Raw genomic sequence first — 24,143 nt, forward strand, 5'->3', positions numbered from 1 at the left:
ACCACACTACCGATACACCACTGACACTAACACACCCAACAGGGGCTGAATTCAAATGCCATCCACCCAACCAAACCACCCATCTATCCTTCTATCCATCCACCCAGTCAATTAGTCCATTTATCCATCATCCTATCTATCCACCTGGTCAATTAGTCCATTCATCCATCTATCCTTCTCTCTATCCACTCGGTCAATTAGTCCATTCATTCATCATCCATCCATCCTTCTATCTATCCACCCAGTCAGTCAGTCCATTCATCCATCATCCATCCATCCTTCTATCTATCCACCCAGTCAATCAGTCCATTCATCCATCATCCATCCATCCTTCTATCTATCCACCCAGTCAATCAATCCATCTGTCTATCCATCGCAGGACTCACCCTAAACTTCTTGTGTCGATGGAACTGGTAGTTACAGAGTTCGCACGCTGGTGCCTTTTTACACCTCTTCACCTCCAACCATTTCTGTAAAACGATGATATTATTGTGGGAATGTTATACAGGCTGTCAAGGGAGTTTCAGGCTGTCAAGGGAGATTCAGGCTCTCAAGGGAGATTCAGGCTGTCAAGGGAAATACAGGCCGTCAAGGGAAATACAGGCTGTCAAGGGAATTTCAGGCTGTCAAGGGAATTTCAGGCTGTCAAGGGAATTACAGGCTGTCAAGGGAATTTCAGGCTGTCAAGGGAATTACAGGCTGTCAAGGGAGATTCAGGCTGTCAAGGGAAATACAGGCTGTCAAGGGAGATTCAGGCTGTCAAGGGAATTTCAGGCTGTCAAGGGAGATTCAGGCTGTCAGGGGAATTTCAGGCTGTCAAGGGAATTTCAGGCTGTCAAGGGATATTCAGGCTGTCAAGGGAAATACAGGCTGTCAAGGGAAATACAGGCTGTCAAGGGAAATACAGGCTGTCAAGGGATATTCAGGCTGTCAAGGGAAATACAGGCTGTCAAGGGAAATACAGGCTGTCAAGGGAGATTCAGGCTGTCAAGGGAGATTCAGGCTGTCAAGGGAGGAAAGTAAGGGACACACCCAGACCAAAGTGTGAACAGATGCACTGGAATACTAGGCAGGCGTTTGACTCTGAATGTATCAATGGGAGAAGTTTGCTGACAATCCCATTAACACTGTCCTGCCCTCCATATTTTTCATTCCACCCTGAACATAAGTACTGGCTGTCCTTCCTGCTTATATTCCTCCGTTGTGTGCTACATACTGCTTGCATTTAAAATCTTCCATATCATATCCACCACCACCACAGCTGGCATGGAACTGTTGATGCTGGAAACTTTATATCATGAAAGTACATGCGCTGCTGTGGTGCTTACATTAAGGCAGCCCTGGTGGATGAACTGCATGGTTCCGGCGCAACGACACGGTGATATGAGGGTGTCGAGGCCGTCTCCCTGCGGGTGGTGGCAGATGCGACACATTGGCATTGACGCTGTAGACGACGACGCTGACAGAACTCCTGCTGGGGGTAAACAGTACAATAATTAAATATCTGTTTATCAATCTTTATAGCTATCTATCACTCAATCTATCAACCCATCCATCCTTCACCCTATACCTTACTGACCCACCAGAAGCATTGCATCCCAGAGCTGTGCTACTTATTCCGAAAATTTAATGTGAGTGAGCGTGTCTAGCCATGTGGAGAGGATGGAGGGTGAAAGACTGACGAAGATAGTGTATGTGAGTGAGGTGGAGGGGGGAAGAGGGAGGGGGAGGCCGAGGATGAGATGGAGGGATGGGGTGGAGAGGTATATGAGAGAGGGGGGTGTGAGTTGGGAGCAGGGTAGTGAAATGGCGGGGGACAGGGCGACTTGGAGGCGATTTGTTTGTGGCCACCCCAAACGGGATTGAGGCGTCTGGCAATAGATAGATAGATAGATAGAGTGTGTATAGTCAATGATCTCAAAGTAGAATTTTGTGGCCAAATAACTCCAACCATTCCTTGCACTTATACCCACATGAACCACTGCTAGGTGTGCCTTACTTTACTACATCACTAGCATCTAACTGTCATGGGCTTATCATTCAAAATAATACATAACAGTCTACCTATCTATCTATAGCCCGACGCCCTAATCCCGCAAAGGGTGGCCGCAGACAAAACGCCTCCAAGTCACTCTGTCACCCACCATTTGACTACCCTCCCCCCAACTCACCCCCCCCCTCCCTCATATACCTCTCAACTCCATCCCTCCACCTCATTCTCGGTCTACCCCTCCCTCTCCCTCCCTCCACCTCACCTACATACACCCTCTTAGTCAGTCTTTCATTCTCCATTCTCTCCACATGTCCAAACCACCTCAGTGTATTTCTCCTAATCTTTTCAACCACATCCACATCTACCCCACAACGTTCCTTCACTTCTTCATTCGTCAACCTGTCCCTCCACGTCACTCCACATGCTCCTCTCAAGTAACTCATTTCCACTGCTCTCACTCTTGACTTGTTCCCCTCTTGCAAGGTCCAAAATAATACATAATAGTGTGGCCTATATATTTTCTTAACCATCTATACATCAGTCATTCCACTTCATCAAACAGTCTATCTAAACAGCTGCTGTTGTTCCTGTTGTGGCCTCAGGCAGGTCTGTATGTGAACCCAGAAAACTGCAGGCTGAAGTAACCCTTTTCCCACAATCCAAAATCCTTCACTTAGGGACAAAGAAGGAATTATAGGAAGTCTGCATAACCAGGCAGTGGAACTACTGGTTTAATCGGGACCACCACATGAAGGCACCCTCTCCAGTGCCATCTAAACAATAAGCATTCATTATAAGCCATCTAGTTTGAAGTTATGCTATCAAGTCCACAGAAAATTACACAAAACATGGCAACTAAAGATACACTGGTCTCTACATAACCAATTTGCCTAGATTGTTTTTTACCTAAAGTTCTTTTACGCTAACTTGGCAAAGCGTTTCATCCTTCAGCAGCCGAATTCATGTACTTTAGTGGCTGAAAAGAGACAGTGATACAGCTCTCCATCCTATCTGTAGCACTTCTTCATGACTCGCGGCATACTCTAGTGTTACTCTATTGCTATGACTCAGCGTTCAAGATGATGAGATGACAGTTTCAGGCCAAAGAGTGAGTTTTATGCCAGGTACCCCTTTTTTGGATAAGGGCTGTGGCGTTGCCCCTGGGTAGAGGACTTTGGTTTGGAGCGTGTAGCATTTTATGACCGGATACCCTTCCTGATGTCTACCAATGACCCTTGGGTGGATTCGATCCTCCGACCCTTCGGTCAGAACGGAGCGCTCTAACCCACTGAGCCACGGCTAGTTTCAGGCCAAGTACAGGTCAAATGAGTATAATGTTCTGTATGGTCCTTTTTTTTTTCTTTTTTATGAAAGGAAGATGGAGTCAAAGGCCAGAAGTCCATAAGATTGCTCCCTCCAAGAAAGAACAAAAACAAGATAACAGAGAGCCAAATTGAAGATCTGTTCATTTTGAGATGCCTGGACACACTGCATTTGAAAGACTGGAGGTCATGGGCAGTAGGAAATACAGACAGAGGAAGACAGTTCCAGAGTTGACCTGCTGCATACATGAAGGACTGGGAGTAACGGTTAACTCTTGCATGAAAAAAATGATATTCAGAAACGAGGAAGGTTGTGTTTTGCCTCGCCAGGATTTGAATCAGTGACATTTGAAGGTTATCAGGATCAATTATTACTACAGGTACACTTAAAGGTAATGCATTTATCAATTATACCTTATGGGGAATTGGGTTTATAGGTACTCATGTTGGAAGTAAGTGGGCATTGAGAGAGAGAGAGAGAGAGAGATGAACACACACACACACACAACAAAACCCACCCAAAGCTAATGTCACATCCAAACAGTTCTCACTACAAAGGATGTGTTAAAAAAATGACTAACTTTTTTCACACAGTTGGTGCCGCGAACTGGGATGTGTTGGAATATCTGCCTTATGCTCACTGGGAGAACTTTCACCCCTTCAGTGTAAGTTTTTTTGGTCATTTTTCTTTCTTTCTCTTTAATCTCCACATTATTCGATTCATCTTTGCATAGATTTTCAAAACAGAGTGGCCAGACACAGCCTTCACTGACTTCTTAACTAATGAGATGCACTCTTGGTTTGACTGTAACTGTTTGGTTAAAAAAATAAATGAGTAAAATAAATAAACAAATAATAATAATAATAATAATCAAAGAGGTTCCATACTTAACCGGTTTACTGGAAATGCGCCATCATCAGAGTCTATCTATCTATAGTCAAATGCCTTAATCCCATAAGGGGTGGCCACAAACAAATTGCCTCCATGTCGCCCTGCCACTTCTCTGCCCTTCCCCCAACTCACATACCCCTCTCTCATATACCTCTCTACTCCATCCCTCCATTTCATCCTCTGTCTCCCCTTCCCTCTTCCACCTCACTCACATACACTCCTAGTTAGTTTCTAAGTCTCCATCCCCCCAACTTACACCCCTCTCTCTCATATACCTCTCTACTCCATCCCTCCATCAAGGTAAAGTGATAAAGTATGGAATAACTGTACTGTACTGTAAACTCACCTATTGTACTGTACTATAATTCACCTATTGTACTGCACTATAAACTCACCTATTGTACTGTACTATATTTTCACCTGTTGTACTGCACTAGAAATTCATCTTTTGTACAGAATTCACCTGTTGTACTGTACTATAAATTCACCTACTGTACTGTACTGTAAATTCACCTATTGTACTGTACACTAAACCCGCCTAATGTACACTAAACTCACCAGTCTTGGAGTACGATGGCACCCTGGGGAAGGCCGTGGCTGGGTGGTGCCGGAGCTGTTCCTTAAATTCTTCCCCGGGTTCCGAGCCACTCAACGACGCTGTCTCAATGGCGTTCATCCCACCAATGCCATCACCACCACACAACTCACTGCCGAAAGACATACCATTACGCCACTACTACTACTACTACTGCTACTATTAACCCACTACACAACCCAGTACCAAAAGACACAAACCATTACCCCATTACTACTGCTACTACTACTACTTAACCAACCTCACAACCCACTACCAAAAGACACATACCATTACACCACTTAAACCACCACACAACCCACTACAAAGACATATACCACTACTACTACTAAACCTACTACACAACCCACTTACAATGACACACACCACTATATATCATAAGTGCTATTTCTGAACCCACTACACACCTTAACTGCTGCAAAACATACCATTACATCAATACCACTACTTATCCTGCAAAAAAACCACTGCTGACCAACACACACACATTTATTGACCAGTAACGTACTCGTGTAATGGCATCCCTCGTTTACTGATAGGGGTGTGTCGCTCAAAACTGTATTATTAAGAAAAGATACACTATAATACACTATGGGTACAATGCGGATACACTGCTGGGGTGACAAGCCCTGTAGGAGGCACTGTATTTTTATCTCACTTGACCCATGAGGAAGAGTTTTACACAACCTGAGTTCTGTAATGATACTGTGGCACAATTACAGGAATACGCCTTTCTTGGATTTTCTCAATCTGTATCCAGAAAGTTTTACTTCACATGGAAGTTAGCTTAAGTGGATTTTACATTTATTAAGAGACAACTTCTTACCTTACTTGCTGAGCTAAAAAATAGAGTCAGGACTGTGATCAAAGGATAGTACAACTAAAGCTCCCTTTGCTATGTCAGTTCTCATCCATATTTACAGTGGCCAAGTATCTGCATTACATCACACTACCACAAACATGCTGCTGTAATGATGAGACAGGAAAGATGGATGTAATAGAGCAAGTACCTGTGGTGATCATATTCATCCTCATCATCCTCGTGGAAGGTGAATGTAACCTTGGCAAGAGGGTCATGCAGCGTGGCGACGGTGGCGGTAGTATCACAGACACAGCTCTGGAGGGCTATTGGGGGGCCCGCCTGTGAGCTGGGGCCCGGCGAAGGGGGCCCCGACCCTCCTGGTTGGGAGGGCGACAGTGGAGAGAAGCCGGCGGGGTCATGGTGTGGGTTGGGGTGTGAGTGAGGGTGAGGATGGGGGTGATGTAGCGGTGCCTCGGCCTCCCCACCGTCACACTCACAGCCGCTGTCCATGCTGGACTGTGAGCGTACCAGTTTGGGCGTGTGGGGCGGTGCAGGAGGTACCAGGTGGCCGCCCCCCCACCGGTCCGGGGGCCACGACGGTGGGGCCTGACCGTCCGGTGGCCAGGGGGGCGGGGTCTGGGTGGGTGGAGGGCCGGGCGGATGGGGCGTTGTGTCGGAGGGGCGGTGGGCGGGGGAGAGGGGGTCGCCACCACCCAGCAAAGGGGCGTCTTCAGCCTGACCCTCGGCCATCACACACCACCATCACACCTGCAACGTACACAACAATATCAACACAAACAACATTCCCATTATACTACACCACACCACACTGTATCATACACAGCTGGAAAAATACAAGACTAAGGTGAATGTTTATACATCAAAGAAGGTTATAACAAGGCTTCAAGACAGTAAGGATATATTTGGGGCAAAGAGACAAAGCCATGGCATGTTTTTTACCTATAAAATAACAGCTTCAACAGATACTAAATATACAGTACCATAATTACAGTGTTACAGGGAGAAAAATGCATTTGTTGACTTAAATGGGGAAATATCAACTACAGAAGACTTCCTATTTTTCTCCTTCCTGGCCCTTTTAAAGTCAGTGATCAAACAGCCACCTTTAAAGATGGAGGGAGGGGGAGGTGACACTGTAAAGTCCTACAGATGTAACACCTAACACTGCATTTCACTTTATCAGCAGACAGACACAGGAAACTTGACGCTGCTGGAGTGCAAGGTTGTCAGATCAGTGAGTTCAAAGGAAAACAGACTACTTCATTATTAATTTAACCTTTACCTCTGAGGAAAGACAGTATGGTATATCTATATTTCATCAATTCTGGAGGGGCTAGTTTTTCAAAAAGACTGATATATATAGCGTACAGTAAATACATCCTTCACAAATCTCTTCACCTGAATAAAATCTTATGGCCTTAATATTACAGTTGTCAAGATAAGATTAATGAAGGCCACATCTACCCCATCTAGTTCCCAAAATATGTCCTGAATGTTCTACCTATCTATCTCAAGCCAGATGCCATAATCCCCTACAGGGTGGCTGTCTGTCTTTGAGTTAGTTGTTTTACGGGGAGGGGCACTAACCCTCTGCCAACCCACTTGTTGAAACACAGGGAACATGTATATATGGGTTGGTTATATGGTTACCACCCAGTGCTGTAAATGGTTTCCTGGCTTGGCTACAGGAAACCATTAGGCTTGTCACTCAGTGCAATGCCACCTCAAAAGGAAAGAAGAGCAATAAAAAGTGACAGGAAAGATGGGAGAAATAGGAAGAGAGGAGGGCAGACACAGAAATGGAATGCTAAACGTGAAGGAAGAAGCAGACAGCACTACAGTACATCAAGTGAGTGGATGGTAGTTGCCACCACCTACCACCAAATGTGAAAAAAAAAAAAAAAAAAGTCAGGAGGTAGAGGAGAATAAATATAAAGGCATCATTGTACTGAAGTGGTAAAGATGTTATATACCCAATTAAAGTGCTATTTACATCTCTTTCTCTCACCTCTTTCCTCTCTCTCCCATTCTCCTCCTCCATCTCTCCCCTCCTCTCCTCTCCTCTCCTCTCCCCCTCCTTCCCACTTCTCAACATCCTTCCCTCCCATTATGTGTTTACTCTCTCATACCCACTACCCTCTCCCCTCTTCCTGCTCCCCCTCCCATCTCTCCACTCCAACATCCTCCCCTCCTCCTCTCTCCACCACAGTCATCCCCCTCCCTACACCCTCCCCTCCGCTTCTCTCATCTTCTTGACATTCTTCCCCACCTCCTCCCCCACCCCCCATCTCCCCTCCCAAACACCACCCCACCCCTTCTCCACTTAACTCCCCCTCCTCCACACTTCCACTCTCCTTCCCTCCACCTCAACTCCTCTTTATCCCTCCCCACCCTTTCCTCACCCCCATCCTTACCCCTAATCCCACTCTCTCTCTCTCTCTCTCTCTCTCCTTTCTCTCCCCTACTTCCCTCCCTACCTTCCATCCTCTTCTCTTCCCACCTCCCATTCTTCCTCTCCCTTCCCTTTCTCCCTCTTGTCTCATACTAACTCCTCCTCTTCTCTCTCCACCCCTCCCCCTTTCCCTTCCCTCTCCTCCCCCTCCTTATTCCCTTCCTGCCCCATACTTTCCTTCCCCCCCCTCTACTTCCTTCCTCCTCTCTCCCCTCCACCCACCCCTCCATCCACCTCTCTCCACTACAGTTTTTCCTTCCACAACCAAACTCTACTTCCCTCCACCTCCACTCTATTCCTCTCTCCTCCCCCCCACCACCACCAACTCCCCTCCACTTCCTTCCACCTCTCCCTCCACCTTCATCATACTTCCTTCCACCCCTCCACCTCAACCATGCTTCCTTCCACCTCTCTCTCTCCGACCCTCCACCATGCTTCCTTCCTCCTCCTCCTCCACCACACCGGCACTCCCTCCACCTCCCCCACCCCATGTGACTCACACTCCACTTCACAGAATCTGAACCAATGCTCTCAGTTCCCTCACATCCACTTTTCTTCCACTACCACCAAACCACCCTCTCCCTCTCTCTCTCTCTCTCACACACACACACACACACACACACACTCCTAATCAGTCCCCAAGAGGGCGACATGAGTTGATATTAGTGTTATCTCTTGCTGTCAGTTCCTTTGTTTGTTGGGGTCCACCTGCCCTCCATCCATCCACCCATCCATCCATCCACCCAACCAACCATCCATCCACCTATCCATTCAACCACCCATCCATCCATCCACCCATCCACCTATCTATTCTTCCATCCATCTACCATTCACTCATTCATCCATCCATCTATCTATCTATCCATCCATCCACCCCTCCTACCATCCATCCATCTATCTATCCCTACCTATCATCCATCCCTCCATCCATCCATCCCTCCAACACGAACAAAGGAGCAGCTGGAGACACCGGATAGGCACGTGTACGAGTATAGCAACTATCAGCTGTTCCCCCCCGTGTGTGTGTGTGTGTGTGTGTGTGTGTGTGTGTGTGTGTGTGTCCACTGTACCATTCTCTCTCTCTCTCTCTCTCTCTCACACACACACACACACACACACACACACACACACACACACACACACACTCACAGGCATTTAATTACTTCTTTAACTATCAATGGAACTAGACTACGTAAATGGATCGCAGGTGTGTGTGTGTGAGAGAGAGAGAGAGAGAGAGAGAGAGAGAGAGAGAGAGAGAGAGAGAGAGAGAGAACCCAGAATAGAACGCGAGCCTACCCCCTTCATCTGTCCTACCACAACTACCAAAATCTTAACTACCACAATCTCAACTACAACCACCACAACTACCAGCAACACCTGAGTCATATTAATCAGTTAGATCCAAATTGATGAATGTTGGTTGGTTATCGATTGTGGTAGTTGTGGTAGGCTAATGTTGGTAGGTGAGTTGCTGGTGGGGTTAATATTGGTAGTTGTGGTTGGTGGTGGTGGTGGTAATGTTGGTAGTTGTGGTTGGTGGTGGTGGTAATGTTGGTAGTTGTGGTTGTGGTGGTGGTAATGTTGGTGGTTGTGGTTGTGGTGGTGGTAATGCTGGTAGTTGTGGTTGGTGATGGTGGTAATGTTGGTGGTTGTGGTTGATGGTGGTGGTAATGTTGGTAGTTGTGGTTGATGGTGGTGGTAATGTTGGTAGTTGTGGTTGGTGGTGGTGGTAATGTTGGTAGTTGTGGTTGGTGGTGGTGGTAATGTTGGTAGTTGTGGTTGATGGTGGTGGTAATGCTGGTAGTTGTGGTTGATGGTGGTGGTAATGCTGATAGTTGTGGTTGGTGGTGGTAATGTTGGTGGTTGTGGTTGGTGGTGGTGGTAATGTTGGTGGTTGTGGTTGGTGGTGGTGGTAATGTTGGTAGTTGTGGTGGTGGTAATGTTGGTAGTTGTGGTGGTGGTAATGTTGGTAGTTGTGGTAATGGTGGTAGTTGTGGTAATGTTGGTAGTTATAATGGTTGCAGCTGTGTCAATGCTGAAAGTTGTGGTAATTGTGGTAGTTGTGGTAATGATGGAAACTCGTGATACTTTTAACCACACTACCACCCACCACCATACATTAACCACCACCACCACCACCACAACAGCACATTTACAACCACCACCCTATCATCATTCATCATCATCATCATCATCACCTCCACCACCATTCATCATTATCATCATCACCATCATCACCACCACACCACGTGACTGATCAGCTGACTCACTAAGCTACACAGCCTTATCGATTCTACACACACACACACACACACACACACACACACACGCTTCCCCCCTGTGAGAGAGGCCTATGTACACCATGAGCGAAGGGCAAAGTGGATTATTATTACTGACCACCACTACATACATAGATACTCTTACGTACATACATACATAGATACTCTTACGTACATACATACATAGATACTCTTACGTACATACATACATAGATACTCTTACGTACATACATACATAGATACTCTTACGTACATACATACATACATACACACCATATCTCAACACATACATACATATATATACATTCATCTTGCACACATACATACATACACACATACACTCCACACCCTGACAAGACATACATACATACATACACCACCACTACCACAACTACCACCACCGCTACCACAACAGTACAACATTAGAGAGGAAACCAATTTAGAGATTTGGCAGAGGTGTTGATGACGTCACTACCACACCACCACCACTACCACAGCACCACCACTACCATAACCTACCCAACTATCACAGCCCTACCTTACTACTACCCTACCTTTAACTACTACTACTACTAACCTACCATTAACTACTACTACTACAATCCTACCTTACTATTACCACTACTACTACTACCACCACAACCCTACCTACTACTACTACTACCACTACACCTCAGTATACTAACACTGTACTACTACTACTACTACTACAACCTTAGCTATTACTCTTACTACTACCACTACCACTAATTACTACTACTACTACTACCAACATTACTATCACCACAACTACCACAACCACCAACATTACCATTACATAATTACACCTACCAACATTTCAATAACTACCACCATTACCACAACTACCAACATTATTTCTCCTATCAGCACTTTTGTAACTTTCTCTCTCTCTCTCTCTCTCTCTCTCTCTCTCTTTCCCCCCCCCAGCCTGCTCACGTGACTGCCAGATAGGGCTTCTCTCTCTCTCTCTCTCTCTCACACACACACACACACACACACACACACACACACACACACATACAGGCACAAACACTATAATAATAATAATAATAATAATAATAATAATAATAGTAGTAGTAGCAGTAGTAGTAATAATTTTGGTAATAGATATAGACCTTGTATCTATCGAAGGGTGATGGAAATAAATGTACTAAATGTAATCACTGTACACAACTATATATTACATCTAAAACCCTGAGAACCGCTGCTCTCTCTCTCTCCATTGCTGCGTTAGTCACGAAGAAGTGCTCCGGAAAATGATGCAGAGTTACGTGAAATTAGCTGCAAAAGGACGAAAATCTGAGAGAGAGAGAGAGAGAGGGAGGGAGGGAGGGAGAGAGAGAGAGAGAGAGAGAGTGCCAAACCGACCATGCCACCTGGTATCTACGTAACTCTCTCTCTCTCTCTCTCTTTCTCTCTCATGGGGACTTTCTATCTTTGGCCGGAGGGAGGGAGGGAGGGAATGAATGGAGGGAGGAGGGGAGGAGGAATAGGTGAATTGGAGTTAGAGGGGAGGGAGGGAGAGAAGAATGGAGGGAGGGAGGAGTGAAAGGAGGGAGGGAGGAGGGAGAAGGAGAGAGGGAGGGAACGAGGGGAGAAACAGATGAGGAGAACAAGGATGGATGGAAGGAAGGAAGGGAGGGAGGGATGGGAAGGAGGAAGGATGCATGGAAGAAAGGAAACAGCAATGAATATTTGACAAGAGGAGACACACACACACACACACACACACACACACACACACACACACACACACACACACACACACACACACACACACACGTAGCGGCCTTGAGTCAGGAATCACGCACCTTGTGTTTAAATGAAGGCCTCTGGGACTGGAAACAAAGCCACGGATGACTGGGGCGTCTGATACACCTTTGCTACTTTTATTATTATTATCATCATTATTATTATTATTACTATTATTATAACTTCCCACATCCATGAAGGAAGTTTTCTTGTTTTTATCAATATTATTATTCTGAGGAAAATCTAAATCGGAGGCCTTGGTACACCGTTTAAGCCCCAGCCTTCATTCTCGGCCATATTATAGTACTGGCTGGCCGCTACATCCCACCAATTACCATCCTGATCCCACTACCGCAACCCGGATATGCAACAAAAAAAAAAAAAAGGTGAGTCTGAAGCTCCAGTTCGAGGGGTGACCTTTGTATGGCGTATACGGTACCTGGGTCACGCCACACAGATCGGGTCATTATTCCCTGCCATCGCCTGAGGTCAGAAACTGAGGCTTTTCCCGATATTCCGAATGTCACCTAATATTCCAAAATACACTACAGCTAGAACCACCAAACTTGGTGGACTTATAGACTGTGATGACCTAAGGTGACACGCACAAGATCAGTGACCTTGACCTCAAGGTCACTTTATAGCTCGGCTTCTAGTACGCAATGGCAAGCTTTTCTTTATCAAATTTCGTCTTTGGACAATGTTACGGTGCTCTAGTTGGTTATTATTATTATTATTATTATTATCATTATTATTATCGTCATCATCGTTACCATGACCACCACCAATACCCACACCACCACCACCACCATCATCATCATCATCATCATCATCACCACCACCATCACTACCATAATCATCATCACACTAGCATCCCTCTCCCTTTCATTGACCCCTCCTCGTTTCATGCCGACCTCTCCCCTTCCTATTTCTTCCTCCTCTCCTCCCTTTTCATACCTTCCTCTTCCCCTCCCCCCCCTCTCTCTCTAGGGAAGGAGGTACTCAGAGAAGGAGGAAGGTACAGTGAAGGAATGGGTGGAGAGAGGAATGAATGACAGGAGGAAGGGAGAGGGAGGGGAGTGAGGAAGGAATGGAGAGGGAGGGGAGTGAGGAAGGAATGGAGAGGGAGGCAATGAAGGGGGGAGAGAGGGAGGGAGGGAGGGAGGCAATGAAGGAAGGAGAGAGGGGCAATGAGGGAGGGAAGGGGGGGGAGAGGGAGGCGTGGGAATAAGGGAAAGGCGATTTGAGGGAGGTGAGTGAGGGAGGGAGGGGAGTTGAATGAGTGAGGGAGGTGAGGGGAGTTGAGTGAGTGAGGGAGGGAGGGGAGTTGAATGAGTGAGGGAGGGAGGGGAGTTGAATGAGTGAGGGAGGTGAGGGGAGTTGAATGAGTGAGGGAGGTGAGGGGAGTTGAGTGAGTGAAGGAGGGAGGGGAGTTGAGTGAGTGAGGGAGGTGAGGGGAGTTGAATGAGTGAGGGAGGTGAGGGGAGTTGAGTGAGTGAAGGAGGGAGGGGAGGGAGGGAGGGGGGAGTGACTGAGTGAGGGAGTCAGGTAATGATGGAAGGAAGGAGGGAAACGAGGGGAGGGGAGGGAGGGAAGTGATTGAGTGAGGGAGTGAGGCTGGAGGGAGGGGAAGGGAGGGGGGAGGGAGGGAGGGATGCAGGTACTTCCCCTTTAAAGCAAGCCTCCCACTCCCTTCATTCGCTGAGGGCAGGGAGGGGAAAGGTAGGGGGTGGGGGAGGGAAAAGGGAGGGGTGGGGAGGAGATGGGAAAGGGAGGGGTGGGGAGGAGAGGGGAAAGGGAGGGTGGAGAGAAGAGGGGAAATGGAGGGAAGGGAGGGGAAGCGAGAGGGAAAGGTAGGGGAACAGGATGGGATGGAAGGCGGTGAGATGGGAGGAGAGAAAGGGAGAGGAGAAGAAGGAGAGGAGGGGGGGAAGGGAAAGCAAAACGGGAGGGGGGGAGGAAGAGAATGAAAGGGGAGGGGAAAAGGAGGGAGGGAGGGAGAGAGGAGGGGAGGGGGGAAGGGAAGGCAGAAGGGGAGGGGAGAGAAGGGAAGGGGAAGGAAAGAGAGAGAGAGAGAGCAAAACTTCGCAGGTAAGGGCGAGCCAAGCCGCTATCTAATCAGCGGAATATATCAGTGTGCCATTACGTGCGTGGCGACATGGGGCGGCCTGCATAGCCACGCTGATCCGGATCTGTGGCAATTGCATAAAAAGTCATTCTTGTTTTTTAAGCCTTGGCCAGAGTACAACCCCTTCACCACGAGGGCGTCATGTCCAACCCCTTGGGAATGTAGTGGCCAACGTACTGTACTTGACACATTTATTTAACCTATTTATTTCTGCTGCCGACACACAATCCTATGTTGCCTATATGGGTAGTTTGCAAAATAAATCGCTAAGTAAGAGGTGCTAGGGAACCAACGGAAAATACGTGTTTTTTTTCCACTGTTCTTGCTAATGTCAAGGCATTTTACTTGGCTAAGGAGAACCATCGTACTGAAGGGGTTTAATCCAGCCTGCCTTAACCCCTCCAGTGCCGAAAGTCGTTTCAAGACGCCAGGAAGAAAATATTGAAGTAAAAACCGACTGTATATACCACTACCACCACCACCACCACTACCATCGAAATCATCATCACTACCACCACCTTGGCCCTCTCACTCACAGGGGCTGGGGGGCTGGGGGGGGGGACTCCAGAAACAGGCATAAAAGTCACGTGAACCATCAACACTGACGAGAGAGAGCGAGAGAGAGAGAGAGAGAGAGAGAGAGAGAGAGAGAGAGAGAGAGAGAGAGAGAGAGAGAGAGAGAGAGAGAGAGAGAGAGAGAGCAATCCTTTTAAAATTCCCCGCTAAATTTTCAAAGCCCCGCAAAAAGAAATCATACATATGTATATATAAATAATTTTTTCATTTTGTGGGATACTATATATACAAAAAAAAAAGGTTGGATGAGAGAAAAATAATTATATAATTCTTAAAATAATTACATACCGTACTTCTTGGCCATGACACTCCCAGGCGAGGAAGAAGAGGAGGCGGGAGAGGAGAGGGGAGGGGAGGAGAGGGGAGAGGAGAGGAGAGATAAAAAGAGACGAGGAGAGAAGTGGAGAGGGGAAGAAAAAGGAGTGAGAGAGGAGGGAGAGGAGAGGAGAGTCAGTGGGAGGCTTGGGAGGGGAGGGATGGCGTGAGGGAGGGGAGTGGAGGGGAGGGGAGGGGCGTGGGTCAGTCGGGGAATGTGAAGGGGTCAGTAACACTTGGTCAAAGGTTAAGAGGTGTCCATTTACCACAACTAATACACCTCTACCACAACTACCACACCTCTACCGCATCTACCACACCTTCACCACATCTACCACACCTCCACCACTACTACCACACCTCTACCGCATCTATCACACCTCTACCACAACTACCACACCTCTACCGCATCTATCACACCTCTACCACAACTACCACACCTCTACCGCATCTACCACAGCTTCACCACATCTACCACACCTCTACCGCATCTACCACACCTCTATATCTACCACACCTTACATAACCACCACACTTAATAAAACCACCACAAAAACACACACACACACACACACACACACACACACACACCGACACAGTGAGACTATGATCAATTCAGTTCCAAACAGATGGATGGATGGATGAGTAGATTGACAGTGTGGACAGATACAAAAACAGATAAAGATAAATGGATGGTGTGTGTGTGTGTGTGTGTGTGTGTGTGTGTGTGTGTGTGAGAGACAGAGAGAGAGAGAGAGAGAGAGAGAGAGAGAGAGAGAGAGAGAGAGAGAGAGAGAGAGAGAGAGAGAATGGCCTTGAAGCATCTCAAAACAAACGCATTTCCTCCCCCTTCTCTCTCTCTCTCTCTCTCTCTTTCTCGCTCTTCGTAGGCTCTTCCCAGACAGGTGGGTAGGTAAGTAGACAAGTAGGTAGGTAAGTAGACAGGTAGGTAGGTAAGTAAGTAGACAGGCAGGTAGGTAAACAGAAAGGTAGGTAAGTAGGTAAGTTGACAGGTAGGTAGGTAAGTTGACAGGTAGGTAAGTTGACAGGTAGATAGGTAAGCAGGCAGGTAGGTAGGTAAGTATGTAGACAGGTAGGTGGGTAAGCAGACAGGTAGGTAGGTAAGTCGACAGGTAGGTAGGTAGGTAGACAGGTAGGTAGGTAAGTCGACAGGTAGATAAGTAAGCAGACAGGACGTGGACGTTCAAATTTGCAGCCTCCGTCGTCTCCTTCGTCTCTATACAGTTTATCGGTGTTGTGGCGGGGTCATGCGTGTCGTCAACTATACTGTCATTAATCCAATACCGTTACTCAAGTGTGTATCATCTTTTTATACGACTTATTGTTTTTATTTGGTTTAGAAAAATACCCAACTGCAAAAGTAACAATCTGATTCACGTCCAATGTTGTCTGGATGTTTCACTCTCGCGCGATAATCAGAGACGGTAAATAAAACACACACTTGTGGTCAGTCCCTCTCAACCTTGACCCTTGAAGATGGTGGTAGTGTCCGCCGAAACTGTTTGGTAAATATATTCTCCGTCTACAAGTGTGGGTTTTATTTACCGACGTCCAGTGTTGTTGATACTAAACAGGTCGTCTGCTAAGGAGTGGCAGCAAGTGACCTCCCAATCCTGTGGGTGAACACGATACTGTACAAGGTGGCCGTGGACGTGCACCGTGTGACAGGGTATGCATACACACAGACATACACAGACACAGACATACAGAGCGCCAAACATACAAACACACACACACACCCAGCCAAGTATGCAGTTAAGTAAGGAGGAAAGCAGGAAGGTGTTGGCAGGCTAGCGGTAAATGAATTTCGCAAGCACTGCACACGTAAAAACAGTATTTCTTATGTAGGAAGTAAAAGGCAGCGCTGCGTAGCTATGGTGAGGCAAGAGTGGTGGTGGTGGCGGTAGTTGTGGTGGTGGTGGTAGTTGTGGTTGCGTTGGTTGTGGGTGTTGTGGTGTTTTTGTCAGGGTTTGTGTGTGGTAGTTGTGGTGGTAGTGATGGCTGTTGTGGTAGAGGTGTGGTGGAGTTTTTATGTGTCAGGGTTTGTGGTGGTAGCTGTGGTTGCTGTGGTAGCGGTATTAGCCACAATGATTCTAAATGGTACTACTTATGAATGAGTATTCTTTTTAAATGTCACACTTACCTTCCAGTCTAACCACACCTGGCCATCAATTAACCTGAAGGGAGAGAGAGAGAGAGAGAGAGAGAGAGAGAGAGAGAGAGAGAGAGAGAGAGGAATGCAGACTGACTAGGAAAGTGATGAAGAGATGGATGTAGAGACTATCTAGGAGATGAAGGGATGGGGAGAGACTAACTGGGAGAGGAGTACAGGGATGGATAAACTGATTAGCCGAGAGATGGAGGAAGAGACTAACTATGAGAGGTGGTCATGGAAAGAGACTGACAAGGAGAGAGACAACACCTTATCAACTTTCATTCATCAAGTGGGTAATATTTTCCTGTACATTATTATACAAACTAAATAATCTTCCCTTATACATTATTTATACATTACCTTTATTTGCATGATATAAGGAACTCAGAATATGCTGGTCTATCTATTTATCTATCTATCTGTCTGTCTGTCTATCTATCTACTGCCAGAATATGTTGGTGTAATATGAAAAATAAATCGCTAAGGATGATGTGACCAGGAAATAACTTAGAATAACAAAAAAAATCAACACCAAACACATTACTCACACACACACACACACACACACACACACACGCACCAAGGTCATTAAGTAAAGGAACAGTACCGCATCCAAGAAGTACCCGGCGCAATACCCAGACCAAAACATATGAAGTTCCTCCTCCAAGACAGTACCAGGAATTAAACACACACACACACACACACACACACACACACACACACACACACACACAGATGCCTTTCCACACCCGAGACAGTAACCTCATCAAAACAAAAAAGACCGTCCCACATTCAAAACAGTGATCAAAACAAAAAGACAGTCCCCTCACCCAAGACAGTACCCTAATGTAAACATAGGAACCGTCCCATATCCAAGACAGTACCGCGATCGAACAGAACCCGTCCCACGTAGTAACCTAATTAAAACAAAAAAGACCGTCCCACATTCAAAACAGCGCCGTGATCAAAACAAAAAGACAGTCCCACACCCAAGACAGTACTGTACCCTAATGTAAACAGAGGAACCGTCCCACATCCAAGACAGTACCGCGATCGAACAGAACCCGTCCCACGTGCAGCACCGCTACCGCACCCTGACAACGGAACACAGGGTACAGAGAACGGGGTACGGAAAGGTGTAAATTAAATACCTATTATTGTACTCTCATTTTAGGCCACCTGCGAGGATATGGCATAGTTACACTGCTTAACGCAATATATATATAGCGAATTCGTTTTTGTTCATTTTGCGTTGTATAAGGTCTGGAATGCAATGGCCTTGTTTTCCATTCTGTTATTATTGGGCTGGAGAGAGGGTAGCTTGATGAAGGGCAGGGTGGCATGGAGGTGATTTGTTTGTGGCCACCCCTTCAGAGATTAAGGCGTCTGGTTAGATGGATACAGAGAAAAAAATAGAAAATAGACAGACAGACGGGGAAAGAGAGAGAGAGAGAGAGAGAGAGAGAGAGAGAGAGAGAGAGAGAGAGAGAGTCAGGCGCCAAATTTGAGTCATTCCACACGAGTACAATACTTTTTCCAGGTTTTTCTTTTTCTTTTCGCTCGTTTTTTAAATTTTAGGATGAACAGATAAAAAAAAAAATCCACACTCCATTCTTTAAGTAAGAATGGTTCAGAATATAATAATAATAATAATAATAATAATAATAATAATAAAAACAGTGCTGGTGGTAGTAGTAGTAGTAGTAGTAGTAGTAGCAGTAGTAAAAGTAGCAGTAGTAGTAGTAGTAGTAGTAGTAGTAGTAGTAGTGGTGGTGGTGGTAATAGTAGTAGTAGTAGTAGTAGTAATAGTAGTAGCAGTAGTAGTAATAGTAGTAGCAGTAGTAGTAGTCGTAGTAATCAAAGGACCACTTCTGAGGGGAAATAAGAATAATATAATTACGTAAACTACCGGTAAATATTCCAGTCATTAAAAGGGAAGTGAAAAATAATTAAATTTACTACTACTACTACTATCAGCACAACTACTAACACTATTACCGCCATATCTACCACTTACATTCCTTACCCCTCTAACCTGGCCCGGATTTTCGTCCTTTTGTAGCTTATTTCACGTAGCTCAGTGGGAGAGAGAGAGAGAGAGAGAGAGAGAGAGAGAGAGAGAGAGAGAGAGAGAGAGAGAGAGAGAGAGAGAGAGAGAGAGAGAGAGAGAGAGAGAGAAAGAGAGAGAGAGAGAGAGACTACGACTGAATGAGGACACCACAACACTATCACTCAATGCCAGGAAAATTAGATATATACAACTTACAAACAGACACTGTCTAATGCCTATATTACCCTCAACGCAACCAATATTCCTACTTCTAAATGTATTGAAATTCTCGGTGTATCACTTAATGCCCTCAGCTGGACCTCTCATGTCAGATCACTTGCTAAAACCGCCTCAGAGAAACTTGGATTATTGTACAGAGTCCGTCACTTCTTCACTGACGAGCAGTTTGGTATAATTTACAAATCACGTTCGCTCTCAGCTGGAATATTGCTCATCCTTGTGGAATGGATGTGGTGAGGTTGTATTAAAACAACCAGACAAATTTCAGAACAAAGCTGCTGGAATTATTTATAACCCTACTATTACAAATGAATCACCTCCCCTACAGGTAAGAAGGAATGTTGCCTCCCATGCATTATTTTACAGATACTTTTATGGCAAATGCTCAGACGAAGTTGCGTCCATGGTGCCACCTCTCCATGCCTTCCCTCATGGTACACGGGCATCTGGTAGCGCTCAAGGCTGGACTGTGACACTGCCCTATTGCACAACTTCCTGCCTATCAGAAATCTTTTATTCCCCGTACTGCATCTCTTCGAAACTCGCTTCCCCAGAATAACTTCCTCCCAAACTTCAACCTACATCTGTTCCAAGTCCAACTGTTATATATATATATTTTTTAATGAATGGGGTGCACCTGTAATCTGGCGTATGGAATTATTTTTTAATTTGCTTTTCCTTTCTCTGTTCTTTGCAAAAAAAAAAAAAAAAAAATGGGCAGGATACATTTGGTACTTGCACACACACAGGCCACCACATACCGCTAAACCAATTACCTGAAAAAAATAAAAAAAATATATTATATAGCACTTCATTATTCAATTAGGTATGGATTACATGAACATACTTTTACCTCCGATCTGGCCTAAACTTGCCGTCTCTCCAACTTGACTACTGAGTTATAAAAATAGACACTAAATTACGATGCTAGTTACGAAGAAGTGTTATGTAGTGTGTAATGCGTTATGGAAACAATACTACAGCGATTTATATATGTATGTATTACACGAATATACTCTTTTCACTCCAACTTGGCCTAAAACTGCCCTTTCTCCATCTTCAATGCTGAGCTGTAACAATAGTCTGACACTAGATTATGATGCTAGTCACGAAGAGGTGCTATGTGAAGGATGTAGAGCCGTAGCATTGCCTTAACGACAGCCGTAGCATCCTCAACGAAGGATGTAGAGCCGTAGCATTGCCTTAAGTCGTCGTAAGCAAAACAAATCGTTTAGGAAATGGTGTTAGGGACCTTTCCTTAACCAACGAGAATGCGGACCTAATTCACGCCATAAGCAAAATAAATCGCTCAGAAAAAGGCGTCTGGGAGCTTCCTTAACCGTACTCACCTTTACCTGCCTAAGTAACCCACCTATATCAATTTCACCTTTTTCACCTTACGGTATGCTTAAATACCGTAGGTCACCTGGCAGCCGTGCGTGATTCATTCCCATGTGCGACTCATTCCCCAGTGAAAATTAGGATGGCATTTGATACTAGCCTCAAGGGAGACTGATGATGATGATGATGATGATAATAATAATGATGATAATCCATCCAACCAACCATCACCAAATCCTATGTTGCCCCATGAGGAGCGTAGGAGCCCGGGGTTAGGCAAACTGGTCCTGACAATAATAATAATAATAATAATAATAATAATAATAATAATAATGCAGAAGAAGAGGAAGGAGGAGATGGAGGAAAAGAAACAAATGATAATGATGGAAAAGATGATGATGATGATGATAATAATAATAATAATAATAATAATATCGTAACAATAATCATTCATTCATTCATCTAATAATAATAATAATAATATCGAAACAATAATCATTCATTCATTCATCTAATAATAATAATAATAATAATAATGATACAGTAGGGGCAGACGGGATACAAAGTTGAGGTAGGGCGAGACAAGATGGAGGGACAAGGTAATGGTGTGTGAGGGAGGGTGGCGTCTCCAGGGAGGGGAAAGAAGTCGTTGATAAGTAAGGATAGAGATGCCTGCACGTCCTCTAGGAGCCACCACTCACAAGATGCGGCGTTGGACATGGACAGAGAAAGAAATCCACATCGGCTACAGAAGCTGAGACGCATTCATAGGCTATAATACTTAATTTTCACACACACACCAAACATTTCCTTCTTTCAACAACAAAAACACCAACAAACCCTCCCCCCAATCACAAACACGCACAAAAACTCACCAAAGTCATTACATAATACAAACACAGGAAGAGACCAGAGGCTGAAGTGGTCTGGACGGGTGCTTGGAAAAGAGGGACTAGTTTTTGTATTCCTCCGCCCCCCCTACCTCTCCCAAACGGAATTCAGGATCACACCACGCTCGTCAGACAAGGATGCTCGGTACTAGAATTTTCCATAAGGTTAATGTATCATGATTTTTGCCCGTATTTTGAGCAACTATATCACTCAGATCTCCAATTCATTATATATATATATTTTTTCTGAAGGACTAGTTTTTGTACCTCTCCGCCCCCCACCTCCCCCCAACAATATTCAGGATTACACCACCCGCCAGACAACAGGATGCTCGCTGCTAGAATTTTCCATTAGGCTGAACATCGTGATTGTTGCTCATATTATCATCCTTATTTTCGTTTTTTATATATGTTTTTGGTACATTCTTTTATTTAATTATTTATTCATTAACGACACAAGGATTTTAAAAACTGCTGTCCTATTCGAATTTTCCATTACGGTCTCCTTCATGGCGTCTTTGCCTCTTTTTTCAATCATATTTTCTTAGTCCTACATTTTTCCATGACGTTTAACAGCGTGCGGCCTCTCTCTCTCTCTCTCTCTCTCTCTAAAAGTCTAGATTTCTCCACCATGCAGAATATCACATGATTTTTATTGTACATATTCTCACGCACAGCCTCTACGTTTTATATATACCGGTGGAGTTATTTCTTGAACTCGTTATTTATTTATTTCATTATTCAAAAATTTTCCTTCAGGTTTAGCATCGTGATTTTTTTTTTCCAATTCTGAATCATCATTCATATCTCCAAAGTTTTATGTGTTTTTTTTTCAGCCTTTATTTATTCATTTATTTATGTATGGCAAGACGCAGTAAGATGAAGAAATGATACAAATATTTCCTATTAGATTCTATTACGTGATTTATATGTATTTAATAATAATAATAATAATAACAAAGATAACAATAACAAAGATGATAATGATAGCTAATAATAATATAATAATAATAATAATAATAATAATAACCAATCCACCACATTTCCCGCCAAGTCCATATATCACATACCTATAAGTTTTCCACACAACCATATATTTGAACTTTCATCCCCATCATCACCTATTTATGAGTTTATTTATTTATTCATTTTAGGATAAATTATTGCTTAAGTAACTAGGAATAATATTGAAGGGTAACATTTCTTTAATAAGGTTCAACATCACGTGTGTTTTGTCTGAATTGTCATCCGTATAGGCTACGCAAAGTTTTGTAGACTCGCTCTCTCTCTCTTTCTCTCTCACGTTCGTTTTGTCTCCAGGTGCCGATAGAATTATACAACTCTCTCTCTCTCTCTCTCTCTCTCTCTCACGTATGTTTCGTCTCGTTACCCATATTTGCAAGACTAGATTCTCTCTCTCTCTCTCTCTCACGTTTGTTTTGTCTCCAGATTCCTATATTATTATACAAGTCTCTCTCTCCCTCTCTCTCTTTCTCTCTCTCTCACGTGTGTTATGTCTTTTGTTACCCATATTTACAAGACTAGATTCTCTCTCTCTCTCTCTCTCTCTCACGTATGTTATGTCTTTTGTTACCCATATTTACAAGACTAGATTCTCTCTCTCTCTCTCTCACGTATGTAATGTCTCTTGTTACTCATATTTACAAGACTAGATTCTCTCTCTCTCTCTCACGTATGTAATGTCTCTTGTTAGCCATATTTACAAGACTAGATTCTCTCTCTCTCTCACACACGTATGTAATGTCTCTTGTTAGCCATATTTACAAGACTAGATTCTCTCTCTCTCTCTCTCTCTCTCTCTCTCTCTCTCTCTCTCTCTCACGTATGTAATGTCTCTTGTTACTCATATTTACAAGACTAGATTCTCTCTCTCTCTCTCTCTCTCTCTCTCTCTCTCTCTCTCTCTCACGTATGTAATGTCTCTTGTTAGCCATATTTACAAGACTAGATTCTCTCTCTCTCTCTCTCTCTCTCTCTCTCGTGAGTATTTTCACCCATATCTGTAAGGTTTTATAGATATTCTCTCTCTCTCTCTCTCTTAATTTGATCCAGATTTTCGTCTTTTGGCAGCTTATAGCACGTAGATCAGTGGCAAATACTTCTTCGTGACTAGCATCATATTGTAGTGATTAGCGTTAAGACAATGCCACGGCTCTACATACTTTCCACAGCACTTCCTCGTGACTAGCATCATATTCGTGTTTATCGTAGACAATTCTACGGCTCTCCATCCTTTAAACGGCACTTCTTCGTGACTAGCATCATATTCGTGTT

General features: G+C 44.7%; 1 protein-coding gene across 1 annotated transcript in view; it reads right to left on the reverse strand.

Annotated features, from left to right (window-relative positions):
* LOC145400827 (uncharacterized) overlaps positions 1–24,143 on the reverse strand; it is a 63,640-nt gene that overhangs the window by 1,986 nt on the left and 37,511 nt on the right. Inside the window, exons 2-5 of the mRNA XM_080273263.1 lie at positions 5,813–6,372; positions 4,766–4,914; positions 1,329–1,471; positions 387–470 (exon numbers count right to left, since the gene is read on the reverse strand). Coding sequence (XP_080129389.1) covers positions 387–470; positions 1,329–1,471; positions 4,766–4,914; positions 5,813–6,354 — 918 coding nt within the window. The 5' untranslated portion in view covers positions 6,355–6,372. The remainder of the gene's footprint in view (positions 1–386; positions 471–1,328; positions 1,472–4,765; positions 4,915–5,812; positions 6,373–24,143) is intronic.

The sequence above is a fragment of the Coenobita brevimanus genome, chromosome 53 (genome assembly GCF_032717465.1).
Source record: "Coenobita brevimanus isolate Jiangsu-jjx chromosome 53, ASM3271746v2, whole genome shotgun sequence".
In the NCBI taxonomy this organism is placed as follows: Eukaryota; Metazoa; Arthropoda; class Malacostraca; order Decapoda; family Coenobitidae; genus Coenobita; species Coenobita brevimanus.